We start from the raw sequence: 21507 nt of genomic DNA, 5'->3' as shown, positions 1-21507 counted from the left end.
AGTGGGGGAAAAGCACCTTGGAGCTGGGTCATGAGGACAGGAAAGATTATGGAAAGAGACTATCATCCTAACAGCATTTTGGAGCATCTACTTTGTACTAATCATTTCATTGACATCATTGCACTTGGTACAACCTTGAGGGAAAAGTGTGATCTCTAGTTTACAGGGGAGGAAGCTGAGACTCAGGTTAAGCAAGGTGATTCTCACCAAGGGGATGCTGGATCTTCAACGCCGGCCCTTCTCTTTCTCTGAAACCTTATTGCCTCTTAGACCTTCCAGGGTGCCTACCCTCTAGTCCTTTTCAATCTGCCCCCTTGTGGCACCAGGTTCCAGGGATACCGCATCCTACCACCATCCAGACCCTCAGCACCCAGATACCTGTGCAGATGCCAACCTTTCCTGCCACGGGGCCTTTCCCGAGCTCATCCTTCTGCCCGGGATGCTTCTCCTGCTTCCCCAACTCACCCCTCTTTGCATGGCTGATTCTTTCGTACCCTTCAGGTCTTAGCTTAATTGTCTCCTCTTTACAGAGCACGTTCTTAACTCTGCTACATGAATGTTCCCTGTAAATGGGCTTCCCCCCGTGGCGCTTGCTGCATGTCATCATTATGATCTATGTTTTTGCTTGTTTGTTGTCTGTAAGCTGCCCCAGGGCAGGGACCATGTCAGATTTTCTTCACTGATGTATACCCAACACCTGGGGTAGAGTGTAGAGTGAGTGTGTGGGTCTCAGTTTACACACTTGGGAGTGAAAGAAACATTACAAACATTTTCAAAACAACCTTTTAGGGCCTCCCTGGTGGCGTAGTGGTTGGGAGTCCGCCTGCCGATGCAGGGGACACAGGTTCGTGCCCCGGTCCGGGAGGATCCCGCGTGCCGCGGAGCAGCTGGGCCCGTGAGCCATGGCCGCTGAGCCTGTGCGTCCGGAGCCTGTGCTCCACAGTGGGGGAGGCCACAACAGTGAGAGGCCCGTGTACCGCAAAAAAAAAAAAAAAAAAACCTTTTATTTCAAGCCCCCATTCCATGGGGTTGGCAGGACTCACTGACCTCCCCCCATCTCGGGGAACGGGGGGTAACCTCCTTCTGCTTTGCTGATCGGGGAGGGCAAAGGGTGGCTCCTCCACCCCTCCCTCCCCTCCCCAGTGTCTGGCCAAGACACTGAGGGTCTTGCTAACCTTTTCTTTTTCTTCCTCTGCGGGCCTCCCTGGGTTTCCTGAGACTTCGGCTCTGTATGAGCAAAAGGCAAAAAGGCTTGCTGGCTTTCCATCCCACCCATTCCCCCCAAATGACAAAATCCAAAGCAGGCTAACTGTTTGGGCGGGGTTAGGGGAGAAGAAAGGACCTAGACTCATATGTCAAAATGTCACCCTAGCACAGATGAATCCATTCCTCTGGAGCTGAAAGGTGGGCTCCGCAGGGCGAGAGAAACTTCAAGGGCAGGCGGTGTTGTCCTGGGATTGGGTTTGTTTCAAAACTGAGTCCAGGCTTACTGATGGACACATGGATTATGACAGGATAAACCACTGCAGAGTAACAACAATAGTAAATAAGAAGAATGACATTTATTGAGCACATATTCTGTGCCAAGCATGAACTGGCATTTATATACGGTATCTCTAACTCCAGAGTCTAGGCTTTTTATCAAAGCCACGTTACTTCTCTAGTAAAAATAAAATAAGGTCTTACTCACCATGAGGCCAGTCAACAGCATACGGCACTGGGTGCTCTCTTCTGGGAAACAGGGAGGAGGTACCGTTGGCAAGAAAGAATTCCAGGCCAGTCTCAGTGACAACCTGGGGCTACCTGAACCCACACCCTATCGTCTTCCAGAAACTCTTCAGCCTGCCAAGTTAGGATTATAATTGCAAAGATTGGTTCATTGGCCAAGGACTGTCAGAATCTACCCTGATGGAGTTAGATCTTGGATCTTTCTGTCTTCTTTGAATTGGCGTGGTTGGTATCTTCAGTTTGGCTGGAAGACTTACTGCGCTTTGAGATATAAGCCAACTTCTACTTATTTCAGGTGTGTACATTTCATCATTTTTCAAATCTCAAGTTACCTGAGGCTTTTGTGTCTCTGATTTGTAGTAATATTGAAACTAGCTTAGTGTTTATTGAGCACTTACTATGCGCCAGGCACTGGTCTGAGTGTTTCACACAGATGAACTCATGTCATCCTCTCAACAACTCTGTTCTTACTGCCATTTTGCAGATGGGGAATCTGAGGCCCATAGAGGGTGAATAACTTGCTCCAGGTCATGCAAGTATCAATGGCAGAGCTGGGCTAAGAACTTGTGCTGCTTGATCACTCCCCTATATGGCTTCTAGTAGCAAAGAGGAAGTCTCTTTAAAAAACTCATCCGCGGAGCGAGTGGTATATTTCAGTTTGTGCTCATGGCACGGAAAGTTTAACACTTGTGGGAAGGCACCAAGGCGTGGTGGGGGTGGGCACGGGGCGCTGTGGGTGTGCGGATAAACACGAGACATGAAGCCAGAAGCCCTTGGGTTCGGTCTCCGTTATGCTGCCTATGAGCCTTGGACCTTGGCCAAGTCACTTAAACTTCCTGAGCCTCATTCTTCTCACCTGTCAAATGCGATTAAGATGCTCTACCTTAGGCTTCCCTGGTGTCGCAGTGGTTGAGAGTCCGCCTGCCGATGCAGGGGACATGGGTTCGTGCCCCGGTCCGGGAAGATCCCACATGCCGCGGAGCGGCTGGGCCCGTGAGCCATGGCCGCTGAGCCTGCGCGTCCGGAGCCTGTGCTCCACAAAGGGAGAGGCCACAACAGTGAGAGGCCCGCGTACCGCAAAAAAAAAAAAAAAAGATGCTCTACCTTAGAGGGTTGCTGTGAGCTCATGAGAATATGAATATTAAAGTGGCTTGTGCCGAAATTTAAGGTAATAAGATGATCATGGTTGTTATCTTTAGGACTGAAGGATGGAGTTGGTGAGGAATGACGTCGTAATAAGAGAGGCAGGGGTTACCCGGGCCTGCTAATAGGATATTATTCTCTCTCTTGCTCTCCCCCAGCTCCGTGACATTGGTACCATTAATGCCTGGTGCCTGTACAGCTCGTGCCCTGGACTCAGACCCCGTTTCTCTGATTCTATCAGTCAGGACGCCGAGCTGCAAACGGCAGCTACTCTAAGCTGGAAAGGAATTTATTAAAGGGAATAGTGAATATTAGGTGGTAGTTTGGGGAGGAAGAGAGAGCTGGGAATAATGAGCAGCCACATCACCAGAGCCTCTGTCTCCTATCATTGGGCAACAAAACCTCCACCACACACACACACACACACACACACACACACACACACACACACACACGACATGCATACAGAGTGGCCATCCTTTGTGTATGCAAGGAGCACTCTTTTGTCATAGGAATGAAGACCTCATCGGGCACTTTCCGCAGGGGACTGACAATTACAGATGCACAGTGAAAAAGCCTCCCGGATGCCAGCAGATCTGAGTGGGAATAACGAAGGCACACACTGCTGTCTAATAGGATGAGTTGGTGTGAAACAACTGGGGCCATCAGCATCTCTTTCTCCACCCTGGAAGGAGAGATGAGCATGGGTGTCTAGAGATCCTTTGAGGGGAGATTTCACTCCATCTCACTCCCCAGGGGTTAGGGGATAGAGGAAGGGGCTTGCAAAGCTAGAGATCAAAGCTGCTGACTGGGCATGGGGTGGGGGACTCCCCAACTGGGAAGAGAATGGGACTCTGAGGACCCCAGGAAGACGAGGCTTGGGCTCAGGCTGTTTCCTGGGGAGGGTGGGGCCTCAGAGGGATGAGTCGGGTGGTAAGGCATCAATGTCCAGGACCCAGGCTGGCAAGACCCTCCCCAGGCTGTCTTGGTATTAAAGCAGGTGCTGTCCGACTTTACAGTCTAGAAGACAGGGACGGGGGCCATGAGCAGGACAAAGGTGTCAAAGGTAGACTGAAGGTCAGAGAGCCCTGGGAAAGGTTCCCAATCGGGGAACTCCAAGTCTCCTGTGTGTCTCTGAGCAAGGGCATGCCCTGCCGAAACGCTCAAGGTAGAGACTTGGAACCGCGTTACCTAGCTCAGAGCGATAAGGGATTGGGCCGTGTATTAGTGTGCTAGGGCTGCTGTAACAAAGGTCCACGAACAGAGCAGCCTAAACAACAGAAATCTGTTGTCTCACAGTTCTGGAGGCTGGAAGTCTGAGATCAAGATGCCAGCAGGGCCCTGTTCCCTCTGAAGGCCCAAGGGAAGGATCTGTTCCAAGCCTCTCTCTCAGCTTCTGGTAGTTCCTGGGCTTGTGGCAGCACAACTCCAATCTTCACATTGGTGTTCTCCCTGAGTATGTCTGTGTCCATATTTCCCCTTTTTAGAAGGACACCATTCATATTGGGAAAGGAGCCCACCCCACCCCACCCCAGTATGACCTCATTTCCAAGTAAGGTCACCTTCGGAGGTACTGGGGGTTGGGATTTCAACCTATGAACTGGTGGCGTGTGTGTGTGTGTGTGTGTGTGTGTGTGTGTGTGTGTGTGTGTGTGGTGGAGAGGGACACACAATTCAACCCATAACAGATGGGTCTCACATCCTGAGTTTTGGGGCACAATTCACACACTCTACTTACACACAGCTGGCTCTCAGGTGGGCCTTATGGTTCATGCTCTGCACACCCTTTGAGACGGGGAGGCCGAGCACATCTCTTTCCCTGAAAGAGGCTTGGAGCGGTAAACGGCTGTGGCTGGGACATACACCCATGATGCCCTGTCAGCAGCCAGCTTCCCAGCTGTGACCATGGCAGGGTAACAAGGCTCCATGAATCTCTGTTGTGGTGAAGCCAGGATGAGTATGGAGAGGGCCCAGCATGGGGCTGCGGGTGCAAAGCCAAGGGCTCAGCAGATACTAGCTGCCTTCCCCTCTTCCCCCTGACGGCTCCGAACGTAGAGAATCTTCCCTCAGGTTGAGCTGAGACCCAGGTGAGGACAGGGCTGGGAGAGGGTAAATTACATGCCCAAGGTCACAGGGTTAAACCTCTTCCCCACACAGAGACCATCGTGTCCAGCATCCTGTCATCCCCTGCCCCTCCCCCCCGCCCCCACCGGGGCAGGCGTTGGTTTCTCTCTCCTGGGCCTGGCCCCTCTCCTACCCAGCAGCTCCACCCTGGGTTCTCCCCCAGCATCCTCCTAAGTTCTCCTCAGGATTCAGGGACGTGACTCCACCAGCTATTAATGAGGGGTTGTTAGGGACATGGCATTGTGCTAGGTGCTCAGTTTCAGCGAGACCCCCAGAAGGTCAAATTGGGATCCAGTCGTTCCTTCCAAACACCTTTGCCCTTGGAAAAGGAGATGTGACCTAGGGGGGTGGAGGAGGGGGAGAGAGGGTGTAGAAACTGAGGTGCAGAATCTTAGAGCTGGATGGAACTTCGGAACACCCCGTTTCCAGGCCCCTCTGGCTACGTTGAGGAAACCGAGGCCAGGGAGGTAACTGCCAAGGTCAAATGTTGGGCGCTGCCTGGTGGCAGAAGCCAGGCATCTGAGGCTATACCGGAACCGAAGGGACAGGTGGTGGGTGTTCCCGTAGGCCTGCGTGCTCAGTTCCCAAGATTGGAGGGGCTGGCGTCTGCGGAGGGGTCGCCTCCACGGCTCTTGCGGGGAGAGGAGGCTAAAAGGAAGGTGGTGCGTGCATCTGGGGATTGTGGGAGTGGAGGGCGGCGCACCCGCCTTCGGCAACGCGTGGGGCGCCGGAGAAGGGATTGCGGGGCAGGTGGGGTCCTGCGGGGGCCCACGCGTGGGGGCCGGGCCGGCCGGGGCGGGGTGAGTCACCGCCCGCCCGCTCCCATTGTGCGGCCCGGCGGCGGCGGCGGCGGCGGCGGAGCTGCGGAGCCGAGCGAGAGGAGGTGGAGCCGCGGGCTGCGGGCTCCGGCGCCTGCGTCCGCCCAGCCCGCCAGGCTCGCTGCCGCCGCGGGCGCCCCCAGGCCGTCCGGCCCTGCGCAGCGACAGGCCCCGGGGCGAGCGCGGGAAGGAGATGGGGCGCGGCGGTCGGCCCGAGCCCCGCACGCTCCGGAGCCCCGAGGTACCGCAGGGCGGGGCGGGGAGCGGCGGGCCGGGCCCCGGGGCATCCCGGGCGCGGCGGGGCCTCGATGGGCGCTCGGGCGGGCGGGGGATCCAGCTCCGGGGAGGGGGAGGGGGGGGCGGCCGCGCGAGGCTCCTGACCCCGCCCTCCTCCCCCAGGGCTCCCCATTAGGTCCGCGCAGCGCCCTCTTCTCACCCGGGTCACGGGTCCCTCAGTGAGTCAAAGTCCCCCCAAGCCGCCTCTCCGGACATGGCCAATGGAGTGATTCCGCCGCCCGGGGGCGCCTCCCCCCTACCCCAGGTGACTGACGCTCGCGGGGGTGGGAGAAGAGGAGGGGGAGGGACCTCAAGGAGGATAGGGGGGTCTTCTGGTCGACCCTGGGACCCCCAGATCCAGGGATAGAGCTGGGCGGGAGATACGGAGAAAGAGGGGATCTTTTGGTATTTCTCGGGTCTGTTGCCCCCTCTCCTCCCAAGCCCTGGAAGCCTGGGAGGTTGACCCCAGCCTGGGCCACAGGGAGTAGAAGACGAGTCTGCTGGTCTCCCCCATCTCCACCTAGGGCTTGGAGTTGGGGTGGGTGTGTGGCGTTCATGCGTCAGGGTTCCTTAGAAGAGGCTGTTGGGTTTGCAGGTCCGGGTGCCCTTGGAGGAGCCCCCTCTGAGTCCAGACATGGAGGAGGAGGATGATGACTTGGGCAAGACCTTGGCTGTGAGCAGGTTTGGGGACCTCATCAACAAGCCCCCGGCCTGGGACCCCAAGAAGCCCAGCCGCAGCTACAGCGAGCGGGACTTTGAGTGTGGGTAGCCTGGGGACCCCTAGTGTGGCCGCCCTCACCGCCATCACCTTCATTGCCACCATCACCGTGCTCACCACTGGCTTGGTCACCCGGTGTCATCTTATGCTGGATGCTGTGCTGGATGCTGTGCTGGGCCACCATGCCATGTTAAGTCATCCTGCCTCACTTACCCATCACCTGTCTGCCTGCTAGGGGAGCTGAGCCCCAGACACAGGGGAGATGTAGGGAGATGGGCCTGAGGCCTCCCTTGGTGACCTTCATCTTCCTCAAGGCTCTGTCATACCTCTGGCCCTGCTCTCGTCTCTCTGCCACCTCTCCTCCCCTCCTTAGCTCTGCTGACTCTACCTTTCCCTTCCTTGCTGTGTCCTGTCCTCTCATCCCCGCATCCTCCCTGTCACAACCTCCCCTCTCCATCACTCCATCCCCCCGACTCTACCAGGCCTTCCCAATGACAGGCTATGGGTACAGGTGTTGGGGAGAGCCTGACTCTGGAGGAAGGACTAGGGTGCCCTTGTTTGAGGCCTTGAGCTAGAATAAGGCATGCGTCCCTAGGGTGGTGAGGGGCCCCCTTCTGCTGTGGGGGCCCCAACCAGCTCTCCTGCACCCCCAGTTCACCGGCACACATCCCACCACACCCACCACCCGCTCTCGGTGCGCCTGCCTCCACCCCACAAGCTGCGGCGACTGCCCGCCACCTCTGCCCGGCAAACCAGGAGGAAGAGGAAGAAGGAGAGAACCTCTGCTCCCCCCTCTGAGGGGACCCCTCCCATCCAGGAGGAGGGGGGAGCCGGAGTGGATGAGGAGGAGGAAGAGGAGGAGGAAGAGGAAGGGGAGTCTGAGGCAGAGCCTGTAGAACCTCCACCCGCAGGGTCCCCACCCAAAGCAAAGGTAAGGTCTGTCCCCAGGGAGGGCTGGCTGCTCAGGGAGAGGAGGGGAGGCCTGGAGGGGGGAGGGGAGGCCCGGCAGGGTTGGGGGAGGCGGGGCTGAGTGGGGTATTGGGGCTGAGTCAGGGCAGGGACCCAGGTCACACGGGGTTTATCCACAGTTCTCCATTGGAAGTGACGAGGACGACAGTCCCGGCCTCTCGGGGAGGGCCGCCTTCACCAAGCCCCTGCCCGCGGTGGGCCCGCGCTCCGACAAGAGCCCCCAGCACTCGGTCAGGTACTGGCCTCCAGCCCAGCCAAGAGCAGGTCCCAGGCTCCTTCCTGACCCCAGTGGAGAAGCTAGGAGGAAAGGAGGCGGGGCGGAGGAGCCGGGGAGGGCGTGCCCCTTCTCTGCATGATTGGCAAGGAGGAGAGCACCAGAGGGCGGGCAGGGAGAGTCCTCCAGGAGAGAGAGGGTGTCTGGGTGAAAAGGAGGATGGGGACAAAGAGGAACTGGGGACCAGTGCAACGGGGGCAGGAAGGTGGAGGTAAGCTTTTCTCTCTGCTTAGGAGGAGCCTGTGTGTAGTCCCCAGGGGGCCTCTCCAGGCCCTGCCCCAAGCTGGGGGAGGGCAGAGGAACCCCCTCTCCTGGCCCACCTCCACCGAGGGTCCCTGCCAGTTTCAAGGCTGCCGTGTTGCCTCCTCAGCTCCCCTAGTCCCCGGGCCCGGGTCTCCCGAGTCGCCGGAGAGAAGAGTCGGCCACGGAGCCCGTCAGCCAGCTATGACCTGCGGGAACGGCTATGCCCAGGCAGTGCCCTGGGCAGCCCGGGTGGCCCGGAGCAGCAGGTGCCCACTGATGAGGCGGAGGCCCAGATGCTGGGCTCCGCGGACCTGGACGACATGAAGAGTGAGTGACACCCACTTCCAGGGGTGCCCAGCCTGTGAGGGACCTTGGAGAGGCTCTGTATTCTCCCCCACCCAGGGCTGAGCTCCTCTGCGGTATCCCTGTCTGCTGGAATGTGGCCAGTGATGGGGAACTCACTACCTAACCAAGCCATGCCTCGGGTGCCAGAGCTGAGACTTCCCCTCATGATGCCTTTGCCCTTCCGTCCTGGTTGTGTCCTCTGAGTCACCCCTGGAATAAGGCAGCCCTTTTTCCACACGACGTTTGGAGACATCATTGTACCCCCCCTCCTCCGACGCTCCTCTTCTCGGGGCAAACTCTTTTTACCCGCTTGGAACCAGGGCCCTGAGTCCCAGCCACTCCACCAGGCCCTGCCTCTCCCTATGTCAGGAGCCTCCTACTCCCATCACACCACCCTCGGCCGGGCCTGGCTGTGATCTCGGCACGTTCCTTCCGTCTTATCAGTGCCCTGGTTTCTGTGCCACCTGTCCGCACCCATGGGGCTCTGTGCCCAGCCAGGGGCATCACCGACCCCGCCCTCCTCCCCCTTGGAACCACAGTGTGTGCAGGGGTGGGGTGGGAGGGGGGAGGGCTCTGAGTGCAATACGTCATGGAAAGTTGCCAGGGCCTGAGGACAGGGACAGGAACAATCCGATGGCAGCAGCAGCAGCAGCGGCGGTGGCAGCAGCGGTGGGATGGGGGGTGGTCAGGGGGAGGGCGTGTTTACAGACCTAGGGTGCAGGCTGGAAGCAGCAGGGAGCAGGCCTGCGGACCTGGGGAGTCGGGGTCAGGAGGCCCGGCCATCTTCAAGCTCTGGTTGGACCAAGACCACTGCTGTCCAGGCTCCTGCCTCTCAGGAGAGCCGGGAAGGAACAGGGGCTGAGGCCTTGGCCATCTGGGGAATGATGAGCCCGCTGGAGGAGGTCACAGAGCCCAACAGGGCACTGAGCCCTGGGCCCGGGGACGCTGAGGGTCAGAGCCCTCAGAGGGCTCCAGCCCCCAGCCCTCGAGACTCGCTGGCCTCAGAGGACTTAGAGATGTTTGTGCTGGACCTTGAGGACTATGACCTGTGGGAATCCATCAGGGGCCAGCTGAGCCCCATGGTGGGCGGACCAGCTTGTGAGTAACTGGGCTGCTGGCCTTCCCCCAGCTGTGGGCCTGGAAGGGGCAGATGGGAAGGAAGGGAGAGAAGCTCTGCCTGAGTCCGTCTGGATGTGTACCCATGGGGGAGTACACATGGGTGCCGAGGGGCACAGGGAAGGTGCCGAGGGCGCGGGGCCTGGTGACTTAATGTGGGTCCTGGCACTGCCGAGTAAGAGGCAGTGGCCGTGACCGGGGCTGTGGACTGAGTTGGGAGTCTGCCTTTTTACTGTGGCTTAGCCAGTCTCCCTGTGTGACTTTGGACTAGTCCTTTCCCCTCTCTGGGCCTCAGTCTCCTTATGTATGAAATGGCCCAGCTGGACGATATGGTTTTGTCGGCATGGTCCCTGGGTGACTGTGGCACCCCCCCCCCCCCCCGAGTAGAATGGCTGGGCAGAGCTGGAGGGGCTGGCAATGACCCCGAGGCCCTGAGCTGGAACCCTGGGACCGCCAAGCCCATCTTCTCCGCAGGTCACCGGCTGGAGGACAACCCTGGCGTGCGCCGGCACCTGGTAAAGAAGCCGTCTCGGACGCAGGGCGGGAGGGGCAGCCCCAGTGGCCTGGCCCCCATCCTGCGCAGGAAGAAGAAGAAGCAGCAGCTGGACCGGAGACCTCATGAGGTACCGGGCCCCGAGGAAGTGGGCCTTTGGATTCTTCTCGCCTCTCCTCCCCCCTTCTCCCTCCCTCCCTGCCTGGCCCATCGCCATGTCCCCAGGACAGCCGGTCCCACCTGGCGGCTCCCAGGCCTTCACCCTTGGCGCCCACCCCAGGTGTTTGTGGAGCTGAATGAGCTGATGCTGGACCGCAGCCAGGAGCCCCACTGGCGGGAGACGGCCCGCTGGATCAAGTTTGAAGAGGACGTGGAGGAAGAGACGGAGCGCTGGGGGAAGCCGCACGTGGCCTCGCTCTCCTTCCGCAGCCTGCTGGAGCTCCGGAGGACCATCGCCCACGGTAGGGGCCCTGCAGGCCTGTCCCGAGAGCTGCAGGCCCTCTTCACAAACCACAGAGCTCGGCCTGTGCTGGGCTGCCCAGCTCCAGGGACTGCTCCCTGGAGCCCTGGGGCCAGGTGAGGTCTGGCTGCCACTTTGGGGACATGGGGTCCAGCTGCCTGCACAGCCATAAGCTCTGAGGGGTGGGACTGTGCCCAGGTACCTAGCACTGTACCTGGGGCACAGTAGGTATCTGTCCACATGCAGTAAATCAACAGATGACCCCCTCTCTGGGCAAGGAGGGGCTGTGCCCTCACCCCGTGCTCTCTTTTTGCATCCCTCTCGGGCTGGGCTGTGGCCACATGGAGCTGTGTATGCACCTGGGCACATCAGATGCTTGGCTCACCCAGCATGTCTGCCTGCCCTTGGGGAGCAAGCCGCTGGGGGGTGGTTTTTTTCTACCTGACGGGACCGTGCTCCCTCCCCTGACTGTGCCCCCAGGAGCTGCCCTCCTGGACCTGGAGCAGACCACTCTGCCAGGCATCGCACACCTCGTGGTGGAGACCATGATTGTGTCTGACCAGATCCGGCCGGAGGACAGGGCCAGTGTCCTTCGCACCCTGCTGCTGAAACACAGGTGCCAGGGTGGGGCGCCTGGGAGGGCGCCTTCAGGTTCAGCTGCCTTCCAGGAGCACAGACTCTACTGAGTGGCTCTCGAGCCTCTGCTTGAATACCCCAAATGATGGGGAGCTCATTCCTTCTTTATCTTTGGACAGTACCAACCGTTAGAAAGTTCCTTCTTACATTGAGGCAAAAAGGATGGAGGCCCTGACCCTCCGTTTCTCATTTCCTCATGACCTCAGGCCACCAAGGGGCTGTCTTCCTAACCTGCCTTGCCCCCTCTGCCCTCTCCCCAGCCATCCCAATGATGACAAGGACAGTGGCTTCTTTCCCCGAAATGCGTCCAGTTCCAGCGTGAACTCGGTCCTAGGGAATCATCACCCAACCCCCAGCCATGGCCCCGATAGTGCAGTGCCTACCGTGGCTGATGACCTGGGGGAGCCAGCCCCACTCTGGCCTCATGACCCTGAGGCCAAGGAGGTCAGTCACCTTGCTCTGACCTGGGCTGGGGGATGAGGAGGGCTTCCAGTTTCAGTGGAGGCCACGGATGGCTTCATTGAGTGGGTCAGGAAGGTTGGTTGCCGGGCACCATACTAGGGATGTGGGGGACATACATTCAGGAGGGACCCCTGCCCTGGAGAAACAGAAATTTTAAAGGGGATGACGGGGCAGACCCAGGGGAGCCATTTAAACAAGGTAAGGCTGAGATGGAGGAGGGTCCAGATCCTGCTGTGGGGCACTTCACCAATAGTCTCCACCCTGGCTGGGGACGGAGAAAGCAGGGCCCAGATCCAGGGGTTGGTGGGCAGAGTCCAGGCCTGGAACAAGGGATGGGAGGGCCTGCCATGGCCTCCGGTCTGGGTCCCAGCCCTATTCCAGTTCTGCGTCCTCAGAAGCCCCTCCACATGCCTGGGGGAGATGGTCACCGGGGGAAAAGCCTGAAGCTGCTGGAGAAGATCCCGGAAGATGCTGAGGCTACTGTTGTGCTCGTGGGTAAGGAGGGCTGGGCCCTGGGGGCATGTGGGCTACAGGGCGTGGATGCCCCCACCATGGTCTGCTTGTCTTGAGCTCTGGCCTGCAGGCTGCCTCGTCCATCCCCAGCCAGGCCCCCACCTTGCCCCTGGTCTTTCTCTCAACCCATCTTCCCTAATCCTCTGCCTGCTTCCCATCCAGTTTTCTGCTATCTTGGATTGCTTCTAGTCCATATAACACCGTTGTGAGAATTAGGAAAAAGCACCCCTTCCTCAATACCCTTGATTTCCATCTGCTGGTAAATTGTAATAAATGTACAGACATACAAGCAAATAGGGCTTCTTTAGATTGGGGTTTCTTTGTGCAGTGCACAACCTGCTCAACTGTACATCATGGCCCCAGATATCCCCCCAGGGCCTGCCTTGACTGCTCCCCTTTGCCCAGCACCCTGTGCCTTTCTGTCCCCCCAGGCTGTGTGCCTTTCTTGGAGCAGCCAGCGGCAGCCTTTGTGCGCCTGAACGAAGCTGTACTCTTGGAGTCTGTGCTTGAGGTCCCCGTGCCGGTTCGCTTTCTCTTCGTGATGCTGGGGCCCGGCCACACCAGCACTGACTATCACGAGCTTGGGCGCTCTATTGCCACCCTCATGTCCGACAAGGTGGGTCCGGCAGCCCCCAGGCTGGGCGTTCTAGGCCTGTTCCCCTGAGCCCTGCTTGTTCTCTGTCTCACACGCTGCCCCCCAGTGGTATCCATGGGTACAGGGGTGCTAGTGGCCATTCGGGGTGGAGGCAGCGCTCTGGAGTGGTGGAGGGAGGGGTGAGCTGAGGGGGAAAAGGGAGCCTTGGGCTGGGGCTATGGGAGGGGACAGGGAGGTGGATGCCGGAACGAAGAAGCCCAGACGCTGAAGCTTTGGATGTGACATGAGACTCGAAAGGGAAGCTGGACTTGGACAGGAGGGTCCTCTAGCCAGGGGTGATGTTCGAAATATTTCCCAACCTACAGGATGTGGGCACTCTCCAGTGAGGATGGAGATTGGATTGGTAACGCTATGCCAGGCGTCATCCCTTCAGTTGTTGCATTGTGGAAAAGTCTGGAGGCTCCCAGGGGAAGAGCGCGGGCAGTCATGGGGGTTTGGGAGGTGTTCAGGGCCGTGGCTGCCTGCCGGCCAGCAGGGACATGAGCCAGAGTTTTGACAAGTGGACTGGACCTGTGGATGTGGCTGAACGTCCACCTTGCCTCTGGGTCTCTGATGGCCCAACACCTCCTCCCCGAAGCGCCCCCTCCCAGGGCCTCCCTGGGCTGTGGGCTCAGTCCCTGGCTTTCCTGCCTCCAGCTATTCCACGATGCTGCCTATCAGGCGGATGACAGGCAGGACCTCCTGAGCGCCATCAGCGAGTTCCTGGACGGCAGCATCGTGATCCCCCCGTCCGAGGTGGAGGGCCGAGACCTGCTGCGCTCCGTGGCTGCCTTCCAGCGCGAGCTGCTCAGGAAGCGGCGGGAGCGGGAGCAGACCAAAGTTGAGATGACCACCCAGGGCGGCTACGTGGCCCCTGGGAAAGGTCAGACCCTTTGGGGCCCGGAGCCCCCTGAACCTGTGCCCCCTCCGCGGCTCCCACGGCTCTGACCCCAGCCCCATCCCGACTCTTGAGCCCTGCACGTCAGCTTCCAATCCCTGACCCAGGTCTCTGCACTGCGTCCCAGGCTGGGAAGGATTGGGCCCAGGGCCTGCTCCAAGCACGAGGTTCCAGCAGCCTCTTGTTCCCCCAGAGCTGGCGATGGACTTAGGGGGCTCCGAGGTGCCCCCTGACGACGACCCCCTGCTGCGCACTGGCTCGGTGTTTGGGGGGCTTGTCCGGGACGTGAAGCGCCGGTACCCGCACTACGCTAGCGACCTGCGGGACGCCCTGCACTCCCAGTGCGTGGCTGCCGTGCTCTTCATCTACTTCGCTGCCCTCAGTCCCGCCATCACCTTCGGGGGGCTGCTAGGTGAGGGGCGGGAGGAGAGGTGAGGGGGCTCACTGTCATCTGCAGGGTTGCTGGGTCAGGGTGTTCCAGTGGTCACTTCTGGGATGACAGTAAAGTGAGAGGGGGTGGGTGCAAGGGGTGGGAGATCCGGGGTGGGGGGCTGGTGGTGAGAGGCAGGAGGGCTGAGAGTGGTGAGGGTCCCTAGCTACCACTCTGGGGAGCTGCTCCATTTTTCTTGGGTCCCCAGGTTAGGGGAAACTAGACGAGAAAGAGGGGCCAGGTAGAAAGAGCCAGGCCAGGGCCGTCCCACTGACCCTCGCCCGCCCCAGGGGAGAAGACAGAAGGACTGATGGGTGTGTCTGAGCTGATCGTGTCCACGGCTGTGCTTGGTGTCCTCTTCTCTCTGCTGGGGGCCCAGCCGCTGCTTGTGGTCGGCTTCTCGGGGCCACTGCTCGTCTTCGAAGAAGCCTTCTTCAAGGTGACAGCCACCCTGCCCCTCCCCAGGGCTCACCTGCTCCACCCTGTGCCCCTGGCCCAGGGCATGGGCCCCTGCGGTCTTTCCCCCTCCTCTCCCTCGGGGTGCACCTCCTGCCCGTCCCGTGGGGCCCCGAGGGCCGGGTCAGATGGCTGTGGTGACCGCCTCTCTCTCCCGCCCTCCAGTTCTGCCGAGCCCAGGGCCTGGAGTACCTCACAGGCCGGGTGTGGGTTGGCCTCTGGCTGGTGGTCTTTGTTCTTGCCCTGGTGGCCGCGGAAGGCAGCTTCCTGGTCCGCTACATCTCACCCTTCACCCAGGAGATCTTCGCCTTCCTCATCTCTCTCATTTTCATCTATGAGACCTTCCACAAGCTCTACAAGGTGGGCCCTGAGAGGTCTTGGGGGGGTGGGTGTAGGTGGGGGCTGGGCAGCACCCTGGAAAGGAGAGCCTGGGGGGAGGAGGGACGAGGAGGAAGGCTCTGTAGGCTGTGGGCATGGGGGTTGAGGACGCCCTAGGGCTACGTCTGAGCTGAAGGGCAGGGAGTCAAACCCAGAGGTTTGAAGTCCAGGATTCACCTGAACAGGTATGGGACGGAAAGGGGGCGTTGTCAGGGCTATGGGTCTGGGGTCCTTGGGTCACTGTATGTAGAGGAAGGGCGTCTGTGTGTGAGATGGAGCTGCATGTCCTGTGTTATGTTGCCCGGTCAGGTGTGGGAGGGGCCAGCCCTCTCCCTCACAGGTGTACTGATGCTATGAAATCAGGCACCTGCCCAGGTGAGCACTAGGGCAACCTCGTAACCCACACAGGTGTTCACGGAGCACCCACTGCTGCCATTCTACCCCCCTGCGGGAGCCCTGGCTTCTGAGCTGGACCTGAATGTGAGTGCCCTGCCCCCCACCGAGGGGCCGCCGGGCCCCAGGAACCAACCCAACACGGCTCTGCTGTCCCTCATCCTCATGCTCGGGACCTTCCTCATTGCCTTCTTCCTGCGCAAGTTCAGAAACAGCCGCTTCCTGGGTGGCAAGGTGCGTGGCCGGCGGGAGTAGGGCCTGTGGACCCCCTGTGGGTGTCCCTCGGTTCCTGCTGTCTCTGCCAGGCTCCACTCGAGAGAGGGGCTGTCCCCTTCTCCCGGTCATGGGAGACCTCATCCAAGTCTGTGCAGCCTCTGCCCCTGTCTGAAGCCTCAGAGAGGTGTAATCAGGAGAGGAATGCTCTCCTGGGCTGGGCTGGGCTGGCACCTGTGGGGTTTAAAGGGACAGGTCAGGGGACCTCTGGCTCCTGCTCAGGCCCAAGAGGGGTCCGGGTAAAAAACCCCCATGTTAGTTTCCTGACCCTCCGCTCCATCCACCTTTTGCTCCCTTCCCCTCATTGGCCCCTCTCAAGGCTCGCCGTATCATCGGGGACTTCGGCATCCCCATCTCCATTCTGGTGATGGTCCTGGTGGATTACTCCATTACAGACACCTACACACAGGTGAGTGAGTCCCGACCCCCTCTGGCAGCTGGTTCTCACCCCAGGGCCTTGAGAGGCAGGCCATAACATGTCCCCATTGCGCCAGTAGCCGGTCAGGGCTGGAACCCAGCTTTCCTAGTGGAATGGCTACGTGCTGGGGCTGCACAGGGGTGGGTGGGCTGGGGGTTTCAGAAGCAGCTGTGTGGTCCAGCTGAGGAGGCCGGCCAGGGAGTCTGGGGCTGTGTGTGACGCTTAGTCAGGACTCCTGGAGGAGCAGGTGTGGGACTGGGGGCAGAATGACAGGTGCCCCTGCAGCAGCTCTCCTGGCAGCTCCGGGGCTCAGGGAGAAGGTATATCATTTCCTCATTCGCTGCCAGACCCCTTGGAGGAACAGTGACTTTGGAGGATACAAAACTGATTTTCCCCAAACCTGTTCACACCCACATTCCCTGGAGTCCTGGTACTGGAGACACAGAGCTGGGTGGGAGCAGCTGCTACGTGGAGTTGCTAGCGGCCCTGAACCCGGTCTTCCTTCTGGTCATGCAGAAGCTGACGGTGCCCACGGGACTCTCAGTGACCTCCCCCCATAAGCGCACATGGTTCATCCCGCCCCTGGGTAGCGCCCGTCCTTTCCCGCCCTGGATGATGGTGGCAGCCGCCGTGCCCGCCCTCCTGGTCCTCATCCTGATCTTCATGGAGACACAGATCACCGCGTGAGAGGGCTGGGGGCGGGGCGGGGAGCCGTGGGATTGGCGGCCAGAGGGTGTCCGTGGGCCTGGGGCGTGGTTTCCCCGTTGTGCTTTTTTTTTTTTTTTTTTTTTTTTTTTTTTTTGCGGTATGCGGGCCTCTTACTGTCGCGGCCTCTCCCGTTGCGGAGCACAGGCTCCGGACGCGCAGGCTCAGCGGCCATGGCTCACGGGCCCAGCTGCTCCGCGGCACGTGGGATCCTCCCGGACCGGGGCACGAACCCGCGTCCCCTGCATCGGCAGGCGGACTCTCAACCACTGCGCCGCCAGGGAAGTCCCCCCGTGGTGCTTTGACATGATATCTGTCTGTTACCACCACCACTTGCAGGGTGGCACTTGACAGTCCTCAGAAAACCCTGGCAGCATTTTCTCTCAGTGACGCTCACATGTGTCTCATTTTGGTTAAACCACAATGATGTGGTGAGAGCTGGCATCTGGCTTTTGTGTGTTTTAAGTATCCACAGTATGGGAATTTGCCTCAGATTTGCTTAAATATGAGAACTTCAATTTGAGAACTTGAAAGAGGAAGCGGGCAGGTCCTGGGAGAGTTCTGCTCTGCATGTCCTGTCCCCTCTACACCGTCCCTGCTGTGAGTGCCTGACCCTGTCGCTGGCCACCCCCCCGCCCCCGACTCACCCCCGCTTCCCATCCTCTCCCCGCAGGCTCATTGTCAGCCAGAAGGCTCGGAGGCTGCTCAAAGGCTCCGGCTTCCACCTGGACCTGCTTCTCATCGGCTCCCTGGGTGGGCTCTGTGGCTTGTTTGGGTTGCCCTGGCTCACGGCCGCCACCGTCCGCTCGGTCACCCACGTGAACGCGCTGACCGTTATGCGCACTGCCATTGCTCCCGGCGAGAAGCCCCAGATCCAGGAGGTGCGGGAGCAGCGGGTCACTGGAGTGCTCATCGCCAGCCTCGTGGGTGAGAGCGCCCACCTTGCACGGCCCCGGTCCCCACCCCCCAGACTTGCGTTCTTGGACCTTAAATCCTTTCTCCATCCCAGGCTTGACCCAGATCCCTTCTGAGTTTCCAAACGCATCGTGACTAGCCCCTGCTCTGACCCCCAGACCTGCTTCTTGACACTCCATGTGCCTTTTTGCTTGAGCCCTTTCTTGGCTCTCTGTCCTGTTGCATCTTCTCTTGGTCACAGTGATGAGGCCCGGCTCATCTCCTCCCCACCAGGCCCTTCCATCCTCACGGGGGCTGCCTGAGGGGTCACGTAGGTGTGTGTCACCTCCTCCAGGCCTGTCCATTGTCATGGGGGCTGTGCTGCGCCGGATCCCACTGGCTGTGCTCTTTGGGATTTTCCTGTACATGGGGGTCACATCGCTGTCTGGCATCCAGCTGTCCCAGCGTCTGTTGCTCATACTCATGCCAGCAAAACACCATCCCGAACAGCCCTATGTGACCAAGGTAGGGCCAGGAGGCACAGAGGTGGGGCGACGGGGTGATGGGGAGCGGCGGGAGGGCCGAGGGATCTCTGGGCTGGAGATGGACTCTGAAGGATAAGCTGGGACCTGGGGACCCGAGTTCCTAGAGATGTGGTGAGACCTGACGCCTGTTCCGCAGGTGAAGACCTGGCGGATGCACCTGTTCACGTGCATCCAGCTGGGCTGCATCGCGCTGCTCTGGGTGGTCAAGTCCACGGCGGCCTCGCTCGCCTTTCCCTTCCTGCTGCTGCTCACGGTGCCCCTGAGGCGTTGCCTCCTGCCCCGGCTCTTCCAGGACAGGGAGCTACAGGCGGTAAGGGAAGGCGCTTGGGGCAGTCTTAGGGGCTCGGGCCCTGGGTGCCAGTCTTTGCTGTTGTGTGACCACAGACAAATTACCTAACGTTCCGAAATCTCATTTTCATCTGTATGACGGGGCTACTAATAGATTCTCCCTTATAGGATCGTGGTGAGGATTAAACACAGTTCCAGGTAAAGCAATGAGAACGGTGCCTTGGTGTGAGAGAGGCACAGGGCTGCTGTAGACAGCTGTGTCCTGAACAAAGGCACACAGCTGAGGGATGAGCGGGCGTGGGGTGGTGCTGAGATCCATTCTGAGCCCTGTTTTTGTCAGCTAGAGGAAGGGACATCTTTTTGAAAATCCTCCGCCCATGCACGGTGTACAAAGGTACCACAGGAGCTCAGAGCCCCAGGAAAGTGCTTCTGTGTGGTAGCTGCTATCATCATTATTATTATTAGGAGGTATCGCTGGGGGGTGACCTCAAGGTTTTGGCCAGAGGGAAGTGCTTCAACCTGGGGCCACAGTCCCTGTAGACAGTGAGGCTTGGAGAGGTCTAGGGGCAGTGAGGGCTGCCGGCCCAAGGAGGAGCTGGGGAGCGGGAGGCGGTGAGTCCGCTTCCCGGCCTCTCCCAACCTTCTGCTCCCTTTTGCAGCTGGACTCTGAAGATGCTGAACCAAACTTTGATGAGGACGGCCAGGATGAGTACAACGAGCTGCACATGCCCGTGTGATCCTCCACCATGGTGCCCCTTGGAGACCCCGACACCTTAGTGATTGACACCAGGCCCCAGTCAGAGCCCAGCCCTAGGGCCAGCGGGCTCGTCATGACCCAGAGATGTGCCTGGAACCACTACTGATGCCACGACTAGAGTGGCCCCCTGACTCTGCCCTGGGCACTGACCTCGTCTCACCCAGGCCCTTTCACAGACCAGACCGGCACAGGCTTTGAGCTCATTATAACCACACTCCTTGTCTTGTGTCTGCCTCACTTTCTTGGTTCCATCTCTGGTTTCTCGGGTCATACTTATCCATCTGGAATTGGAAGAATTCTATTTTCAGGGTCGTCCAAATCAGGGAGAGTTTTGAGGCAAGGACAGAATTCTTGGAGGAAAGGGAGAGAATCAAGACCACAGAAGGTCAGAGCTGGATCTTATCAGCACCCCCTCGACCCCCCCCCCCAAGTACAGTTGAGGAGCTGGAGGCTCAAGGTCTGGCTCAAGGTCACACGCTGTTAATCCAGCCCCTGCTTAGAAGGGGGAGGTTGGGGGATGGGAGGGGGAGGAGGTTGCTCTGCTTTAGCCACTAGGGAAATCAGAGCGTCCCAATGGCTGTGGGGCTACAGAGGGGAATGGAAAATGTTTATTTTCTTTTCCTGATCCTTGGCAGTCCAAAGGGCAGGGACAGGAGCTGCCCAATCCTCTAGACGCCAGGGTCGTGCTGGCTTTGGGGTCCCTGGACCATTTTAGAGTCTCCAGGCTTAGAAGAGAGGCAGTTCTGGGATTCCTGAGGCCACTCCTTGCGTGCAACAGTCTTTGTTACGCCAGAAATAACCTGGGAGGCCTTGCAGAGGGTGCAAACTGGGAGCCCATTTCGTCACAGTTGCTAGGCAACCAGCTGCGTGGTTGAGCGTCTGTCCCTGTGTTGCCCTCTGGTGGCCGCTCTCTCACTGCAGGCTCTGTCTGGACTGGGCCCGGGTAACACTGCCACCTGGTGGACCCGCTATAATCAAAGATCCCATTCAAGCACATTTAGTTCCTCATTGGGATGCAAGCGGGTGGGGCAGAGAGGTTCCATGGACTTACAAAGCCCTGGGCAGCTCTGAGCATCCAGTGCCAGGATGCCTCAACCCTACGTTACCCATTTACTCTGGAGGTGGCCGAAGTTCTTCCTTACCTTTCCCCAGGTTCCTCCCAGGTGTTCAGGCCAACGGCTAGAGCCCTGAAGTTGGTCAAGAGAGAAGGGACAGATTGCTGTGAGGCTATTTGTTTTGTTCATAAGGAAGAGACGTGCCCCTCCAGCTGTCCTGGATTGTCATTCAGATTTAAGTATTTCAGTCCAGTCGGCCACTTCGGTCTCTGGCGCCGCGATAGCCTCCAACTGCATCTGGCCTCTGACTGATCCTCCTGGCCTACATGAAGGCAAGATTCCTTTTCCCTTAGATTGGCCAAGGCCAGGTGGAATTTCAGAGTAACTTAGCCAAGGAGCAAAGTGAAGGTCAAACACAAAAAACTAGAACACAGACGTGTGCAGAGAAGATTCCAAACGCAGAGATGGCAGGGGCCACACGTGTAGATAGGCGTGGCTGAGAAGCTTTGCACGCAGGACTCTGTTCCTTTTCTGAGCCCTAAATCAGGTTGCCTGGTCCCCCCATCGGGGCCTTGGTGTGGGCGGACTTCCCTGTTGGGTCTGTGGGATGCTGAGACCCCACGGGAAAGAACCTGCTTCTTCCAGAGCCCCTGAGAGAAAGTAGTGACCTGAGCCCTGAAGACTCGGCTCTACATTGGACACAGGTTGTGTCAGTCATCTCTACTTAGCGAATAGCTGAGAAGTATGGGTGTTGCTCAGCTGGAAAGTGAGAAACAAGAGGGCGGGGGCTTTTGAAACTGAATGAGTCTTGGTCCTGGCTAGTGGGTCAGGGCGGCCTCCAGTATGACAGGGCCTTGAGGCCCCAGTTGGAACAATAGGTGAACAAATTTCAGTGAAAGATCGAGCCAGACATAACCTCGGGCTATCAACATGCCCCCTCCGCTCCCCCAATGGGAAAGGACATGAATAAGCCCTAAGAGCTTGGAGTCTTAAAGACCACGGCCTGTAAACCACCCTCCCCCGGCCCCGCTCCCCAAGGGAAGGCAACTGCAGTTCAGTGCAGTA

General features: G+C 59.2%; 1 protein-coding gene across 1 annotated transcript; it reads left to right on the top strand.

The window, feature by feature from the left end:
* Nucleotides 1-6002: 6002 nt before the first annotated feature.
* On the top strand, nucleotides 6003-19555 carry SLC4A3 (solute carrier family 4 member 3). Its single transcript, XM_082657838.1, has 23 exons — nucleotides 6003-6054; nucleotides 6213-6354; nucleotides 6685-6850; nucleotides 7461-7738; nucleotides 7896-8011; nucleotides 8421-8620; nucleotides 10229-10377; nucleotides 10528-10708; nucleotides 11188-11323; nucleotides 11604-11787; nucleotides 12201-12300; nucleotides 12750-12934; nucleotides 13610-13835; nucleotides 14044-14262; nucleotides 14571-14719; nucleotides 14902-15096; nucleotides 15523-15741; nucleotides 16100-16189; nucleotides 16715-16881; nucleotides 17577-17830; nucleotides 18153-18322; nucleotides 18479-18652; nucleotides 19290-19555. Exons 2-23 carry the CDS (start codon nucleotides 6304-6306, stop codon nucleotides 19365-19367), a joined length of 3687 nt encoding a protein of 1228 aa, XP_082513964.1. The 5' UTR covers nucleotides 6003-6054; nucleotides 6213-6303; the 3' UTR covers nucleotides 19368-19555.
* The last annotated feature ends 1952 nt before the right edge of the window (nucleotides 19556-21507 follow it).

Source organism: Grampus griseus, assembly GCF_964374135.1.
Source record: "Grampus griseus genome assembly, chromosome: 7".
NCBI lineage: Eukaryota > Metazoa > Chordata > Mammalia > Artiodactyla > Delphinidae > Grampus > Grampus griseus.
This window is presented reverse-complemented; position numbering and strand designations above follow the sequence as displayed.

Excerpts from the sequence above, each read along its gene's own strand:
- SLC4A3 (XM_082657838.1), top strand. The coding sequence starts at position 6,304 with ATGGCCAATGGAGTGATTCCGCCGCCCGGGGGCGCCTCCCCCCTACCC. Across the intron at positions 15,742-16,099 it reads GCCGCTTCCTGGGTGGCAAG|GCTCGCCGTATCATCGGGGA; the intron begins GTGCGTGGCCGG and ends GCCCCTCTCAAG. Across the intron at positions 18,653-19,289 it reads AGGACAGGGAGCTACAGGCG|CTGGACTCTGAAGATGCTGA; the intron begins GTAAGGGAAGGC and ends TCCCTTTTGCAG.